This window comes from Ailuropoda melanoleuca, chromosome 4 (assembly GCF_002007445.2).
Source record: "Ailuropoda melanoleuca isolate Jingjing chromosome 4, ASM200744v2, whole genome shotgun sequence".
In the NCBI taxonomy this organism is placed as follows: Eukaryota; Metazoa; Chordata; class Mammalia; order Carnivora; family Ursidae; genus Ailuropoda; species Ailuropoda melanoleuca.
This window is the reverse complement of record NC_048221.1, coordinates 125,196,212-125,213,465: the sequence shown is the minus strand read 5'-3', so window position 1 is coordinate 125,213,465 and position 17,254 is coordinate 125,196,212. Positions and strand designations below refer to the sequence as shown.

The 17,254-nt window shown below is 41.1% G+C and overlaps 1 protein-coding gene across 3 annotated transcripts in view; it reads right to left on the bottom strand.

Annotated features, from left to right (window-relative positions):
• Positions 1 to 754: 754 nt before the first annotated feature.
• The window catches only part of DNAJC27 (DnaJ heat shock protein family (Hsp40) member C27), a 30,876-nt gene continuing 14,376 nt past the window's right edge, over positions 755 to 17,254 (bottom strand). The window contains exons 4-7 of one of the 3 annotated variants that reach the window (XM_002913790.4): positions 12,163 to 12,327; positions 11,440 to 11,562; positions 5,722 to 5,882; positions 755 to 2,697 (exon numbers count right to left, since the gene is read on the bottom strand). In XM_002913790.4, coding sequence (XP_002913836.1) covers positions 2,565 to 2,697; positions 5,722 to 5,882; positions 11,440 to 11,562; positions 12,163 to 12,327 — 582 coding nt within the window. In that variant the 3' untranslated portion in view covers positions 755 to 2,564. The remainder of the gene's footprint in view (positions 2,698 to 5,721; positions 5,883 to 11,439; positions 11,563 to 12,162; positions 12,328 to 17,254) is intronic. The other 2 variants (XM_034659806.1, XM_034659807.1) reach the window with 2 other exon arrangements.

Genomic DNA, 17,254 nt, shown 5'->3' with positions numbered 1-17,254 from the left:
TATTCTCTTCTGAAAAACAAGATTCTCCATCACATTTTTCTAGCCAATGGAATGATTCTGCTAGTTGTTACTCTCGCTAGTGTATTTTGAAATCCTAACTGGCTGAAGGAATTTCATCAAGTTGAACTACAAAGTACATATTTGCACCGAGAATATAAATTTAATGCACAGAGGTCTGCAAAGTTTTGTATGAAGTTAGTACAAAAAAACTTTGCATTGCAAATCATGCTTTATTATCCCTTTATATTCTACTCAAGGATTACGGCACTCGGACAAACTCTAGAACCCGAAGCTTAACTTTCTTCTTTTCTTTCTTTTACATAAATGAAGTGGTTCGTGGCCATCCTTAACTGGAACAATGAACGAGTGGGAGCTGAGTTCCAAGACCTAAGAACCAAAATCAGGCTAAATTTCAACAAGTCACTCGCTATATAGGAATGGAAGCACTAAGAACTGTTGAAACTGCTCATTGACACACCGCAGCTGAATGAGGTGACCAATCTGGTCTTTAGTAAGTGATGAAAACTAGCACAGGCTTCATACAGGGCCATGTACTCAGTGAGCTGTCATGTCAATTTGGGCTGACATTACCATGCACAATCCCTCATTTATTTGACTCTAGTTCTGTTGCAAGAATAGACCTACATTTAATTACTTTAGGCACGATGAAGGCCTTAAGCAAAATTTAAATTCAGAAGAACTCTGGGTTGGAGTTTTGCAGTCCCAGAAGCTATTTAAAATTAAAAGTCCAGAGAAAAATCCCCAGGAAATCATGTATTAGACTCAATTCGTAAAAAAAGAAGCATTTTCAGTATCACCAAGATGAAAAGTCATACTAGAAAACAATGCTCTGGTTTCCTGATGACAAGCTCAGTGCAGCCCAAGTGCAGCCATACAAAGGGAAGCTGCTTTGGAGAAGCAGAAGGATCCAGAAGGACCCAGCAGAAGCAGAGGAATCCAGACGACTGCAGAGGGCTGGAATTAAACCAAAGTGGCTTCTCTTTTTTGGTAGAAGGTGAATGCTATGTGGTGATCAATATGGGATAGCTGTTTAAAATTCACATTTTATACACCTTAAAGCCCAATTAGTGCAGGATGGTCACAGCTAAAAGTATGAGTATTGACGATGTAATGGGTCAAACAGCGAGACCAGTTCTGAAAGCTCCGGAAGAACGGCCAGTCCTAATATACTGGATCTTCATCCACTCCTTGGATATTGAGGAGGAGACTATGGCAAGAGAATGCATTTCTCTATGTGAAATTAGCTTTCATAATCTATAGTTTAAAAATATTACTACTTAGAAATATGCAGCCCAAGCAAAAATAAGAGCTTCTTCACACACAGGCCTTAAGATCTCTCCTTCCACCGACACCCAAAGGATCCATACTTGTCTCTGGTCAACCAAGGCTTGTATGGGAGGATTGTAAGGTCAAGACTCATAAGGGAGGGTGGAAGAGGCAGTGGTCAAAAGCCAAGGATTCAAGAAGAGAAACATGACAGATGTGGTATATTAAAAAGAAAAAAAAAAAAGAGAGAGAAGGAGAGAGGAGGAAAAGAAGGGACTCACGCAGATAAGTGAAGAAGAGGCCGGGCTTGTAGAGGCGTGCCCCTGCCTTTCCCACCTATCCGTGGCAAACGACGCAGAAACAAGAAAAGGCAGAAGCCTCATCCACAGGCTCTCCTAGGGACATCAGACAAGTCCAAGCCAGGCTGGCTGTGCCCCTGGCCTTGCCCTCAGGGACGTGTACACAAGCTCTGCTGTGACCTGCAAGCATGTCTGTGTGGGGTCTGACTCCTGCTTCCCAGGTGCACCATGCTCCCTACTGCTACCAGCCCCGGTTCCGTTGCCAAAGAAAGGCCTCAGATCCAGGGGCGAGACGAGCAGCAGCCAGTGTTGCCAGAACTCGGGGCTGCCACCGCCTTTTCTCTCCTAGGACTAGCTTGTCTCTCCCCCTGGTGGCCGGAGAAGGGGACGGAGTGCATGTCCTCAAAGGGCTGCTCAATTTGGAACTGTGTCACCTCGATTCACCAACTTCCAAAGGGCTCTCAGGAGTTCATTAATTAGAGATTAATCGATGGTTCAAATACTACCTGAGGAAGTCGTAGAAGGAGCAACTTGCTTGTGAGGCCCCACCAAACTTTCAGGGGTTTTGTTATTGTTTCCTTCTGTTTCTGCTGTCTCCTTCCCTGATGAACTTTAAAAAAAGGAACAGAAAAAGCGAAAGGGTCGTCCTGTGCCCCTTCCTCTCTCCAGAAACCTCCTGGACTGCCCTGAGTGAAGTGCGTGAGGGATGCTACCATTATCGAGCTCACAAATGAAGGAAGAAGAAAATTCAGATTATTTGAAGACAGGAAACGAACTATACGTACAAGTGGCGCTTGGTTCTCTCCACCGCTCTGTAAAATGGTCACAGGCACCTGAATTTCTAATTTACAAATGACAACATGAGAGAAAAAAGCAGTAAGATTTTTGTGGAGGAAAAAAAAATCCATGTTGGTTATTTCACTTCTAGGGACAGTCAGTTTGTACTTGAGGCCCGCACTTGTCTTTTTCTCTTACTTCCTACTTGATGTTTTTCAGGAGGGCTGTCCGGGCATTCACAACCGCTTTGAAGGCATCTTCACTACCAGGTGCCACGCACTTGTCGGGGTGAAGCAGCACGGCGAGTTTCCGATAGGCTTTGTTGACTTCTTCCCTAGGAGAAAGAAGCCAAGCTCTATGTCAGCCACAGGGCCAGCCCCCACTCATGGCAGTTTGGCTGTCTGGACTTACATCATATCTCTTGCAGTAAGAATCTCCCAAATCATTACTACCTTTTCTCAAAAGTGGGACTAAAGGACTCAGAAACAAACAATAAACAAATAAATAATACATTACAGACAAGTAGAAAAAGAAATACAATGTGAAGTGAGTATCGAAACACCAAGAAAATGCCTGGTAAAAGAACAATCCATGGAAAAGGTCCTTGGCACGGAGCAGGCACCCAGCAAATCTTTGTTGACTGAAGCAATGAGGGCACAGGGTGATCGGGGAAGGCCTCTGGAGTGGGATTCTGAAGGAAGTGGGGAAACAAAGAGCAACTGGGAGAGCTGGCAGAGGCTAGGAACTAGGAACACCATGGCCATGGCAGGAAGTTCCACGAGATCACTGCTGGGGGGTAACAAAAACAAAGTTGGCCAGGAAGCAGCAGTCAGTAAGAGAAGGGCCTTAAAACAACAACAAAAAAGTAGATTTGATAAACAATGACATCAGTAGGTGTTTTGTGACAAAAAAGGTGCTGAGAAGGCTGTTTCTTGAAATTAGGAGACAGGTAGGAGGTTGTTAAGAGAAGCCAAGCACGAGTACAAGCGCCTGGATCAAGGGAGGCTAAGAGATAACACAGAGAAAGAACCGGCAGAAGCAGGTGATAAGCTGGAGAAACAGGTAGAGGAGATGGAAGAAAAGGGGCGGAAATGAGTTCCAGGGTCAGAGGGATGCTGAGGCTCAGGGAAGATGGTGACGCCATTGACCAAGAAAGGGATGCTGCAGATGGGGGTACCCAAGAGCTCCAGCAAGCTCCTGAGACCAAAGAAGAAACAAAAGAGAAGGGAACATTAACCCAGAGAGGAAAAGGGCAGCACAGTGAGTGTTTGCCAAAGACCAAGAGAGCTCTGGGAGGGGTCTTTAGGCTTCTGAGCTCTTCAATAAGCAGGGACTGGCTGGGGAGGAGCCTGGAGACCACCTGCCCATCTCCCTGCCCTTCACCATCCTCTGGTGTCAGGCCTTCAGAAGCTTCTAAGTACCCAGCTCCTCCTCTGGTCAGGTTTACCTCTGTCCTTACCAGATGGTTTTATTTCCCACCTTCTTTTTGTAATTCAGTGTTCCAGTTACCCAATAAGCCTGGATATGGTGCTTTCCCAAATGCCCTAGCTTTTCTCCTTTATGTTTTATCAGAAGGATTTCTGTTTGGCTCTCCAAATTAGAGACATGGTCTTTGATTGTTTGCATGTGATGGAAAGTCTTAGGTGTCCACTGGGAAAGACTGAGGTCACAGGGCCATGTTCATGGTCCTCTAGGGTTGGGGTATGCGTTCTAAGGCTTTTTCTGCTCTTAAACAAACCTGAATTCTCTTGTTCTAAAACATGCATGGGGCTTTTTTTACATAGATAATTTTGATATTAGCTAACAAGAATCATATTCTCCCTCTCTGAAGAAATTTGAATTGCCAGAATTCTCCAAAATAACAAATGTATTAACAAACACATTTAACAAAGTAACAAATATATTAATTCTGCTGAAGATGAAGATTTTCTTAAAGTTCAAGAATAGTGAACATGGCACTGAACAAACATTAAAACTCTTTATAACTTTAAAACATGGTTTTTAGGTTCTGCTCAAATGTGCTCACTGTCATACAAAATTAGTTTGATAGACCCAGAGAAACAGAGGTACGAGAAGCACATGTTTATATTGGTCAGTGGTAGAGAACTTATGGAGGTCCCGTACATTTTGGTAGGTTCCAATTAACATAATAAATAAATAAGGAACACGGAGTTTCTTTTTCCTTAATAAACACTGTTCTAAATTAATAAGTAAAGTTTCTTCCGTTTAGAGCCAGTCTCCCCTGACGGTGAAACGGAAGACATTAGAATGAGACTATGGAAATCTAAAAGGACACTTAAAAGACACCAATTAACTGTGCTATATCCACAAGATCACCCAAACTGTTCATGTGTTTAAAGCCTTCTCTGTAAGGCCTGGCAAGCCGAGGTGACCAGTAACTATCTTCCTCTTCCCCTGCCCTCTCGCCTTCTGGACCTGAAGATAGGCTATGAGACCAAAATGGAAAAGAGAAAACTTACTGCCATTGGTACCAACAAGGTATTTCAATACGTACTTTCTTTTCTTTTCTTTTTCTTTCTTTCTTTTTTTTTTTTTTGTGGGAATCAAGGTGACAAAGTAGAAAGGGAGAAGGATGGGGAAGAAAGCTATGGTGCAAAATAAAAAGATCTGAGAACCCTTGTAATTACAATAAAATTCATAATATGTACAGTAACAGAAGTGTTCTATTGTTAAAAGTTATATAACCATACCGAACAAGGATTTATCCTTGCACAAGCAACAAAGAATAGTGATTGTATTTCTCTTCCTCCCAAATATTTCTTTTGGCTAAAAATAAAACCATTTAACATAAATTCATACACAGATGAGGACCTAACAGGATTCTGAGGGCCGCAGAAAGACAGAGCCAGCCAGACACACAGCGTTCAAGGTCAAGAACCAATTCTACCACTAACTCCTAGGGGTCTTTGAACATGTGTTCAGTCTCACTGAATTCCAGTTTTCTCACCTATACGATGAAATGTCTGGATAAGATGCTAATATCCTTTTCCTCTTCTAAAATTCTGTGATTTAAGATTTCTCTTTTGTAAGGTATTTTTTTAAGGTTATATTTGCTTCAGGGCTCCCATTCAACACAGACAAAAGCAGAGCACACCATTTCCGAAAGTATTCATGTGAATACACTACAGAGTTCCTTCATCAGGCCACTGTGCCCTCTACTTTGTTTCTCTGGCATTCGGTTAATTCACTGAAGAAGAATTATTACATAATCTAATGCATTTCCACACATCTTCATATTTCCAGCCAATTACAAGAAGATATATCAGACCCACGATGTCGACAGCTGAATTTTTCTCCAGGATAGAACTCAGCACTAATATCCCAGAGCGTTGCTTACCTTGAGGCCCCAGGTTTGACTCCCAACATGTCCCAACTGTCTTTACTGTTTCGAATTCTGCGAATGGTGTCTGCTTGTTCTTTGGTGAAACTAGCACTGCTATTCGTCATAGGACGTTTCCCGCCATTTTCACATAAATCAACTATGGATACATAAAAGGTCTGCAAAAAGAAATCATCCCAGAATAGAGCTGATTTTATGAAAATAGGAATTCCTTTTAAGCATAACTTAAAGAATTTTAATATATTCCCGTAACTTAAAATTCACCACAAAGCAAACATATAGTTTGGAAGATTTTTTCTTTTATTCTATATGTGTGTTTACATGTGTATGAACGTGCTTGTGTATTTTTTTAAGCACACAAAAGTACAAGGAATAAACTTTAAATGGCTCATAATCCTACCCTCAAACAACCACACTTGAGGTTAAAAGGTAGTAGATGGGGGCGCCTGGGTGGCACAAGGGGCGCCTGGGTGGCACAGCGGTTGGGCGTCTGCCTTCAGCTCAGGGCGTGATCCCATCGGTATGGGATCGAGCCCCACATCAGGCTCCTCCTCTGTGAGCCTGCTTCTTCCTCTCCCACTCCCCCTGCTTGTTCCCTCTCTCGCTGGCTGGCTCTATCTCTGTCAAATAAATAAATAAAATCTTTAAAAAAAAAAAAAAAAGGTAGTAGATGAACACTTGTTAGAAAAATTCAAATAGTAAATAAAAGTATAAAACGAAAACTATCTCCATTCCTCCCCTTGAAGTAACCACTGTTAATATTTTTTGAGTATCTTTCCTGAAAATTTTTCTATCAGAATACCAGTACATCCGTCTACACACTAAACACTGACATAAAAGAAAGCATATTAAACATACTGCTTAGCTCCTTGCATTTTTTTCCACATAAAAATACAGGGGCACCTGGCTGTTTTAGTTGGTAGAGTGTACAACTCTTGATCATGTTGGGTATAGAGATTACTTTTAAATAATATCTCTTAAAAAAAATACATCCTGGACTCCTTCTCTAGAGAGAAAGTATATAGAGACGCTTTCTTCATCCTTTTTAATGACTGTTCAGCATGTCACTGTGCGACTCTTATCTTAATTTATTTAACCAACTCCACTCCCTATTTTCTTAGACAAGTCGATTGTTTCCAGGTTTTGCTACTACACACAGTGCTTTAATGAATACTTCAGGTGTGTGTGTGTGTGTGTGTGTGTGTGTGTGTGTGTGTGTGTGTGTATCTGCACTCTTGTGGAGATGCTGCTTTCAGATTAATTCCTAAAAGGAGAAGTACTAAATACCAGTGTACAGAAATTTTCATTTTTGATTTTGACAACTTTCCTACAAAACACCTGTGCCAGTTTATAGCCCCATCACAGTGTCGGCCACTATCCACTTGTAGCTACCGGGCATATCGTACAGCTTCACTTTTGCCAAACCTATGTGTAGCACACAGTTTGGATTGGAGTTTCCTTAATTTTAAGTGAAATTGAGTGTCTTTTCATGTGCTTCATGGGTTTCTTTCTTCTGTAAATTGTTCAGATTCTTTGCCTATGTTTTTGATGTTTTTCGAAGCGAAAACTATTTTTTGATCCTGCTCCTATTTCATACCCTGTGCGCCGTTACTATTGTTAGATAACTTTGCTCAAAAGACTCATTTAATACATTATACTGCTTTCAAATTGACACATTTCTTCTTTCCTCCATCTCTTTTTTAATCTCTTCCTCTTCTTTTTCAGATATTTCTATAGCTCCTGTTATTGTCTAAAATTTTTCTATTTCTCTTAGACTCCTCCTTCTTATCTCCAGTAATAGCTAATAGCTTGGCAACCGAAACAAGAAGACTTGATTTGTGAGAAGGGTGCCAAAGGAAAAGCCACTAGATTGCAAGACAAAAGAAGAGGTAACGTGATTTATTAGTCTATCTTACTCTCTGTTCACAATGTGAATAAGACAAGACTAAGTTCCTTTCTGACATAAAGTGTCTATAAGTATATAGGAAACAAAGAAAATATTTATTAAATTGAACCAGCAGGAAAGCACTGCTTCTAAGTGTTTGCTTACATAATGGTTTTATTGCATTCCTTGTTAGCCTGTTTTTAAACAGATTAATTTATCCATTAGTGCTACCCAAGATTTATCTGAAAGGATAAAGGCAACCTAAAAGTCATCACAGTTCACAGATGTTTGCTTGTGCTCTGCATCAGAAAGGTTTTCCCCCAGTTTATAAGTTAAACTAAAATATAAACACTCACAGATTTCTGAGGACACAGTATTCACTCATAACAGACATGGTTTAGAAGGGCAAGCTGTGGTGTGGTGAACAGAACAGTAGAATTGAAGTCAAAATTCTATTTACATTCCGTGTGTAAGTTCCAGCCATGACAGAGTGATGGGTACCGGACTAGAACTCCTGTCATTAACTACTATCAAAATGGACAGATACATGAAGCAACTATTTTCAGGTAGTGGACAACGGCAAGGGCAATACTGCCACTTGGTTTTCTACCTGGAGTCCATTTCCTGACCAGGTAAGAGAGAGCTGGTCTGAGTATTCTCAAAGTCCCACTGAATTAAAGAGACAGAGATCAGAGGTTAAGGATATGGAAGTGGTTAGAATCTACAGAGCAGGGCATTGAAGAGGAAGCAACAATGCAGGGTTGGACCCCAGAAGTCCATGTGAGGGTTCCCCACTAATCTGTAGCTGAGGTCTAGGTTATACATACACAGGGTGAGATCACCTGAGGCTTACCATGGGATTGAGAATAGAACAAATACACTGGAGGTCTAGTGGTGCTTTGGGAAGAGGCATTCCTGAAACACTACAGTCTGACCTTGCCAGAGCGCAGAGATTGCCTTACTACCTCATTAGTACCCCTAGTATCTAGCTGAGACATCACAGAAAGGCTATGGCTTGTAGTAGACTCATCCTGACAAAATCCAAAACCAAGAGCTGACAAGATCTGCAAAGGAGACAGAATTTGAAGGCTGAGTTCTACCAAGTTAGAAGAGCTTGGGCAACACTTTGGGCTTCCTTCAGATTCTTGCTACAAAAGCAAAAAACCAAGCCCATGCAAGTTAAATGTAATCTGTCAATAACTGCCCACTGAAACAAGAAGCAATATTCTGCTGAGCAAAATAAAGAATCTACAGCCTCTACAATATATTATGCACAATGTCTGGTGTTCAATCAAAAATCACTACTCACACAAAGGAACAAGGAAATGTGATTCATAGGGGAAAAAAGCTGTCAATAGAATGGCCCAAGATGGTTCAGATATTGGACTTTGCAGACAAAGACTTTAAAGGAGCTATTATAAATATTTCAAAGAGGTAAAGGAAAATATAGTCTTAATAAGTGAACAGATAGAGAATCTCAGCAGAGAACCAGGAACTACACAAGAAAATCAAATGCAAATTCTAGGACTGAAAAGTATTGAATTGAAAAATTCACTCAGTGGATTTAAAAGCAGTTGAAAGTCAGACCACTAAAGACTATGCAATCTGAAAAATAGAGAAAAGGAAAGAAAAACAACATAGTCTCAAGGAGTGTGGGACAAAATCAAATGGAGTTCAGGAAGGAAAAGAATGGAAAACAAAGGCAAAAAGTTTTTGAACAAATAATGGTGAAAAACACCTGCCTAGCTATCTGAGAAACTCAAGAAACACCAATAAATAAATATAAAGATAAATATAAAGAGGATAAATTTTAAGAGAATCACATCTAGTCACATAATCCAAAGCTGAAAGACAGAGATAAAGTGGCTAGAGCAGAAAAACCCCCAACACATTATGCTCAAAAGAATAAGAGTAAGAATGGATGCTAACATCTCATGAGTTGCAAGAGAGACCAGAAGAGAATAGACCAACATCTTTAAAGTGCTGAAAGAAATTTAATCTTCAACGGTCATTATTTATACCCCTTGGACAAGTCACTTTACTACTCTTAGATGTTATAACATCTGAAATGATAATAAAACCTGCCACATACAGTAAGTCTCAAATGAGATGAAACATGTAAACTTCTTCAGAATTGTAAAACACTATTCAAATGATTAAGTATCATTATTGCACATAAAGAGGTACAAACTCACACAGAGGCATATACTCAATAGAGTAGGGAGTGTGGCAAGGCAACATCAACCTTATTTAGTCTTGAAATAGAAGCTACAGATGCCCTGTCAGTCAAGGGTGAAACCTGTCTTCTAATAGGGCCGGTGACATCTTAAGAGAAAGAAATTCAGCATAAAAGATTAAATAAAATCCCACTCAATAATTAAGAACAACTCTTTATAGTATAGCTACACTATTTGAAATGCTAAAAATTCCCAAAATATCAGATATATTCATAAGAAAAAATGCATAATTCATGCCACCACTTATTTCCAAATGTATCTGTAATTAAGAGTTGACTTTACTTTTTAATTTATTGTTTAAAAAAAGCCTTGTTCTGGGGGCGCCTGGGGGCGCAGCTGGTTAAGCATCCAAATCTTGGTTTTGGCTCAAGTTGTGATCTCGTAGTCATGAGATCGAGCTCCACATCGGGCGCCATGCTCAGCTCGGAGTCTGCGTGAGTTTCTCTTTCTCCCTGTCCCTGTGCCCCTCCTGCTCGTGCTCTCTCTTTCTCTCTCTCAAATAAATAAATCTTAAAAAAAAAAAATAATAAGCCTTGTTCTGGGCACCCAGGTGGTTCAGTTGGTTAAGTGTCCAACTCTTGATTTTAGCTCAGGTCATGATCTCAGGGTCGTGAGATCAAGCCTGGATCAGGCTCTGTGTTGGGCATGGAGCCTGCTTAAGGTTATTTTTCTCCCTCTCCCTCTGGCCCCTCCCTAAAAAATATAAACAAACAAACAAACAAACAAACTTTGTTCCCTTAAAAATTATTCAAGGTTAGTAATTTTTAAAAAATCACCATCCATTCAGGTTGCAATATGAATACATCCTTCCATTGCCTACATGGTGGGTAAGACCTTATTTTTTTTTTTTAAAGATTTTATTTATTCGACAGAGATAGAGACAGCCAGCAAGAGAGGGAACACAAGCAGGGGGAGTGGGAGAGGAAGAAGCAGGCTCACAGCGGAGGAGCCTGATGCAGGGCTCGATCCCACACCGCCGGGATCACGCCCCAAGCCGAAGGCAGACGCCCAACCGCTGTGCCACCCAGGTGCCCCCCAAGACCTTATTTTTACGTGTGACTGGCTGGACTCTGCAATGCCAGTCTCCTATCCTCTAACTGCACTCCTACCATATAGGATTATATTAGCTATAGCAAGGAAATTTTGCCAAAGTAATGCTTCCATCTAACTATTCATGCAAATGTAACACCATTAACCAAAGGTAATTTTAAAGAAAATCTTTATTCTACTATAAGTAAGTATATAATAACTGTTGTTAAACTTGATGATTGTCAAAATCATCTGGAAAGCTTTTTCAAAATATAAATTCCTGAGCTCCACCACAGCACAAAGCTTCCAGTAGGTTTGGAACCCGGAAAGCTATATTTTGAAGAATTTCCCAGAGTAATTCTGACAGTCAGCCAGGTGTGGTCTCGAGCACACAGCAGGCAGACATCACACACAAACACACTCTCTCTTAATCTTTTTTTCAGCAGCTTCTGAAAAGAACGAGCTTATTCTAATGAGAAATTCCTATTACATTTTTGCTTCTCATAATTTAAACTAAAATTTAGCACGGTCAGCCTTGGAACAAACAAAACAATGCTAGCTTACCTGGAACATCTCATTGATTCCTTCTCCAGTTTGTGCTGAAGTTTCAAAGTACAGGAACCCTTTGCTTTCGGCCCACAGACGCCCTTCACTTTCATCTACACAGCGGTGCTTGGTACAGTCAATCTGAAATAGAAAGTTGGGGGGCAGAGAGAAGACCCCAACCTTGACCCACTAGCACAGGCCCAGTGAGGTCTTCATCAATCCTTTACTGAGGCAAAAACTCCCTTAAATGAATGCCAGGATCAGTATATACAATTACGAGGACCAAAAGGGACCAAAAAAAAAAAAAAAAAGCCAGTATTGAACATAAACTGATTTTCTGTGGCAAAATGACAAGTCCCTGCTCCCACACTTGCCACTTTATCCTCTCCCACGCTCAAGGGGCCACAGTCTGCTCTTCATACATTTCCATAATGCATGCTGCACCTAATGACTGTCCCTTCTCTGATAGGTCAGAGTGTAATTACTAGGATCTGCCTCTCCTGCTCAGTCACCAATACCCTTCCCCGCGTATAGCACCAGAAAAAAGAAGATAAATATCCTGACATACGGGAGTTTATATTTTTATTCTTCATGTTTCAGGGATGTATGTTTTGAAAAGCTGTTGATTCCTATGGTATAGAATAAGGACTTCTTTTCTTTTCATTTGTTCCCCAAAACTCAGAGCTGCACTCTTCCCATATGAACCCAGAAAGTTGAGCATACCATTCTCGAAGCAGTTACCTTGTTGGCACACACTGCAAATACAATATTTTCCATGTTTCCATGAGGTCCAAGATCTTGTTTCATCTCTGCCAGCCACGCATCAAGGGCATCAAAGGAATCTTTCTGCCCAACATCATAGACCAGTATTACACCCTGTGTATCCTTGTAAAACTCATTACGAACCTTCACATAAAAGAACAGATGTGCAAATTGTAGGTTTTGTGATTTTATAATATACCTCACAGTCATTAACAAAACCAAGTGTGTTCTTTTGTGTATTCATAGTATTTGCTATTGTATCTCAATACATACTGGTCTTAAGAGGACTTTTTATAAAATCAAAGTAACGTGATTAAAAAAACCCTACTAGTACAAGGTCTTGGGATGAAAGCAACAGCTTCCTGCCCCATCCCTTCTCATCTCCAGCTCCGCTCCCTAGAGGCAATCAAATCTTTAATTCTCGCTAGCGGACCTTAAAATAACACAAATTCTACAGAGTGAAGCCCTTCTCAGGAAGAACCGGAGGATGAGTGAACAATTTAGAAGAACTTAAGGCAAAAATGACACAAGCATCAGCAAGAGGTATGGCCATGTAAGCACCACAGCCCAAAGCTGGCTTCCCCAGGCTGCAAGGCAGGGCTTCTCTGACTCTTGGGTCTGCACACCAGCTTCAGAACTCTGAACTCAGAGCCTCAGTGTGATTTCATGGCTCTGGAGACACTTAACTTACAAGTTGTGTGATCTTGGGCAAGTCACTTAACCTCTCTGCGTCTCAGTGCCCTCCTCTGTAAAATGGGGATAGTACTACTTACTTCACAGGGTGATTATGAGGCAAAGCATCTAAATGGTGCCTGCAAAACAATGTGTATTCGCACCTTCTGCCTGCCTTCCTCACACTCCTTCTCTGATTGTCCTCCTTTGATATTTTTTGCTAGAAATGGCCACTCGCTTCCGGGGCATATCTATAATTCTAAGAAGAGGCAGCCTGAAGTACAGGGCACATGAAAGTGGCAGAAGAATGGTAGGTTGAGTGGGTGTGGAGTAACATTGACAGACCAGGAGTTTCAGGTCAAAATTCCAGTAAGAACCTTGACAGAGGCCATGTATTACTCATTCTTCTCGGAGAATTCCAGTACGTACACACCCACACCAGTCTGTAGTAAGATATGAAGACATCTTACACACATCAGGCATGAAATTTAGGTTTCTGAGTACAGACAGACTCCTGGGCCAAGAATGCAAATGTCTATTAATTCGTAGAAACAGAAGCAGCTATCCCCTAAACTAAAACCAACAAAACCAGAAAGCATTAAAGTGATGGACATTGGGGTCTTCTCCCCTCAGTCCCCACTGTCCTCAGCCTGCCTGTAGTAGTGAACATGGGCCTCTCCCTTCTTTCCTGAAACTTGCTGCCTTGGCTCCCATACACCACGTTCTCCGGGTGCTTATCCGGTCTCTAATCAACTCTTCCTCTCTCCGCCGCTCCCACTCCAGCTGGCCGTTATAATTCCCCAGATCCCATCGCAGGCCCTCAGCCTTTCTTTTTCAATCCTTCCTTCCAACTCAGACAACATAACCACTTGCAGAGTTTCAACTGTGAGAACCTCCAAGGTGAGCCTTTTCATCTGTGCCTCCAGACCTGCGTTTCTAGTTAGCTCTAGACTCTGCCAGCAGAATGTCTTTTTGGAATCTCAACTACAATATGTACAACAGGTAACCCTCCAACTTATACCTTCCCAACCTTTTCTTTCCCTTGAACTTCTAGTGATGAAAGGAGCACACCATTCTCTGAGTCGTGTGGATTGAAAGCCTAACATTAACCTTTGCTGTTGTCCTCTCCCTTTTCGCTCAGCAGGTACAAACAATCCTGTAGGAGCTACCTCTGCCAGGCTTCCTGCACCTGTCACTTCCTTTCCATTTCCACATGCCAACATTACACTATCTCTTGCCTACTACTGCAAGAATTTTCTAAGTAACCTCCCCAGCAACATTACACACATTGCATATTTATCTTTTTAAAGCCCTGGTTCAAAAATTCTTTAGTGTTTTTCTACTGGCAACCCCCTAAAGTTCAAATTCTTTTAATTGGTGTTGAAAGTTTCTGATCAGTCCTCCACCAGCTTCCCAGTCTTATCCTCCTCCTACCTCCTGTCCTTCAAAGTGGATAATCTCTCATTTCCCAAACTTGCCCTGTGCCTCTCTAACTCCATCTGGAAACAGACACCTCTTTAATCTTCCAAGTTTAGCTATGACACTGTATCTTTCATGGAGTTTTTCCTGCCCCATGCCTCACCATCTAACCCCCAACCCCTGCCAAACAGAATCTAACCTCTATATCCCTGGAATACCACAGACTGTGTTTCTAGTAGTGCTCATATCACTTCCTGTCTATTTCTAGTCGTGCTCATATCACTTCCTGTCTGGTTTTATAGTTGGTAGCATATACAGCTGCCTTCCCCAGTAGACTGCAAGCCACATGAAGGCATGCGTCTTGATGTGTCCATCTTTGTGTCACCAACAGGGCCTAGCAGGTGTAAGTATTCGAGACATTTTCAATCAAGAAGAACTGAATGTAGAGAATGTAAGTAGAGGCCAAAGAATTTCAAAATGTAAATTATGCTATCCAGAGGGAGATTTGCATGTAAATAGAGATTTAGGCAAGCTCCATGGATTTCTCTTTCAACTGACTCAAGTTCAAGTCTGGGCTCAGCAACTAGCTACCTCTGTAGCTGAGTAAGTGGTTTTATCACCTCCAGGTTTAGTTTTCTCATCTGTAAAATGAAAAAGGAGAAGTCTCAATGGTCCCCCACAGCTCTCTTATTCTTGGCTCCCAAAACAGCTCTCTGATATTAGTCCTGGAAATCTTGCGGCATCCAAAGTTTAATTAAATAGGATGCTAAGGGAATTGGTATTATTTCTTAGGGTGGAGATGGCAAACTTTCTAGCTTGTAGGTCAGAGAAAGCCCTTAGTTTAATATCACTCAGGCCTCAAGAATTTTCTATAGACCATCTAACTCATACCAGCAAGCCCCAGAATGATGTGTACATCCGTGGAAGCAAGACTGTTGTTAAGATACAGGCCCAGCATTCCCTTGCGGTCCTCTCTCTGACACTTTCCTCTGAGAGTGATGTCTCACATGCTAAGCAAACTGTCCTTTCTCAGTAGGCCCTTTGGGTAAACCTGTCAAGAGGATGGATGACAGTAGTAGCTTCAATGGAGGACAGGCTTCAAGGATGGGGGGAAGCCAGGGATCATGAGAATGCCTATGGATGCCTCACCAGGTGTGTGTTGAGCAAAAATATACTTTGGTCAGTTTGGAGCTCAGGGAGAAGATGGCTTTGGTCTTATCAAAAAGGAGGGTTTGAGCTACAGACAAGTAAATATTTGACAAAAAAGAAAAAAATCAAAGCTATTCAGAGAAAAGGTACTTCAGAAGTGGTGATTTCAAGGAGCTTCTATTAATTATACTTCTATCTTTTTGAGCTGCTGGGGAAAAAAGCTATTGTAATTTCAGTTTGCATTGATAAGATGTCTACTGTCTAATGATAGAAAGTAAAGGAACACTAAGTGTTTTTCACTAGAAAATATCTGGAATGTTGTGTTCAGTTCTCAGCTCCCTATCAGCGAACTAGAGATTATCCACAAAGGATGTTGAGAAGCCTAGCTGGGACAAGACTAGAAAATACTTTCCCTGAAAAGGAGCAGATTAACAAATATTAGAAAGGTTCTGTTGTAGAAGCACAGAGTCAGTCTATGTTGTTCCAAAACCAAGGCCAAGATCAATAGTGAAAGTCAAAGGAAGGCAGCCTTCAAAAGGGAGTTATTAGTCTAGTTTTTAACTGTACAAAGGATGAACTTGTGAAGCAGTGTGACCCCATCATTAGAGACATTCATTCTCCAAACTATTACAGTCTGTACCACTCAAAACTATCCTGTGCATCATATCATTCCTGGATTCCCACCAACCTATGTAATTCTTACTTATCCAGCAATGTTTAATTTAAACATCACTTCCTTCAACAAGACTTCCTGTCCTCCCAGATAAGCTAGGCTAGATATTAAATGCTCCCAAGTATTCTGTCATTTGTTTAACATCTGTCTTCTCTGACAGATTTGTGTTCCATGAGGACACGGATTGTGTATTGCCAGTGTCCAACACAGAAACTGGCACACCGGTATGTGGTGAATGAATGATGGCCATTAATCGGGAAGGTTACAGAAAGAAATCCTACAGTGGCAGAGGTCTGGACCACATTAATTCTCAGGCATTTTCTAACTTTGCATTTTTATGACTTTGGAGAAATCTAAGATTTATTCTAGCATTTCTGGTTGTTAGAATCTATGCCAAGCTTGCAGGCACCTAGAGCCTCCATTCCTTTTATCACTGACAATATTCTATACTTGTAAAATTGATTTAACTCAGTAAGCCTTCACATTTAAAAAGAATTCATTCTACCTAAATATTTGGGTATACTCACAAGATGGAAGATTATACAGCCGATATGTTATTTTTTCTCCAGGAAGGTAAAGTAGATATACTTTTCCCTATTCTTCCTGCTAAGTACAGGTAAAAACCCTGAGCGTTATATATAAATCACATATAAGAAGACACAGGGAAGATGGAGAGAAGGCAGGTAAGCTAGGGACCTCGGGATCCAACAAATGACACCGTGCTAAGTTTCCTGGATTTTCTTTTGCCTCATATATCTAAGACTTGGAACTGAAAAAGTACAACTTAGAAATGCCAGTGGGTACAGACAAATAAAAGCCCAACAAAAGCCTGTTCTCTTTAGCCAAAGGAGCAGGAAAGGGGTAGCCTCACAAGACAAAAGAACTTTAGATGATAACCCTACTCCAGCCAGATGCCTCAGGAATAATCTGTCTCTCCATCCCCACCCACCTAAGCAAAGGCTGAGGGGGAGATTGTGGAAAAATAAATTACTGAAAATAGCTAAACTAAACTAAAAAAGCTTAACAGTTGGGCTCAGCAGCAGAATGGAGGAGACTGGACAAACTCAGTGAACTGGAAGGCAAAACAGTAAAATTTACCCCATCTGGAACAACAGAGAGAACATAAACTTAAAAACAAAAAACAAAAACAAAAAAACA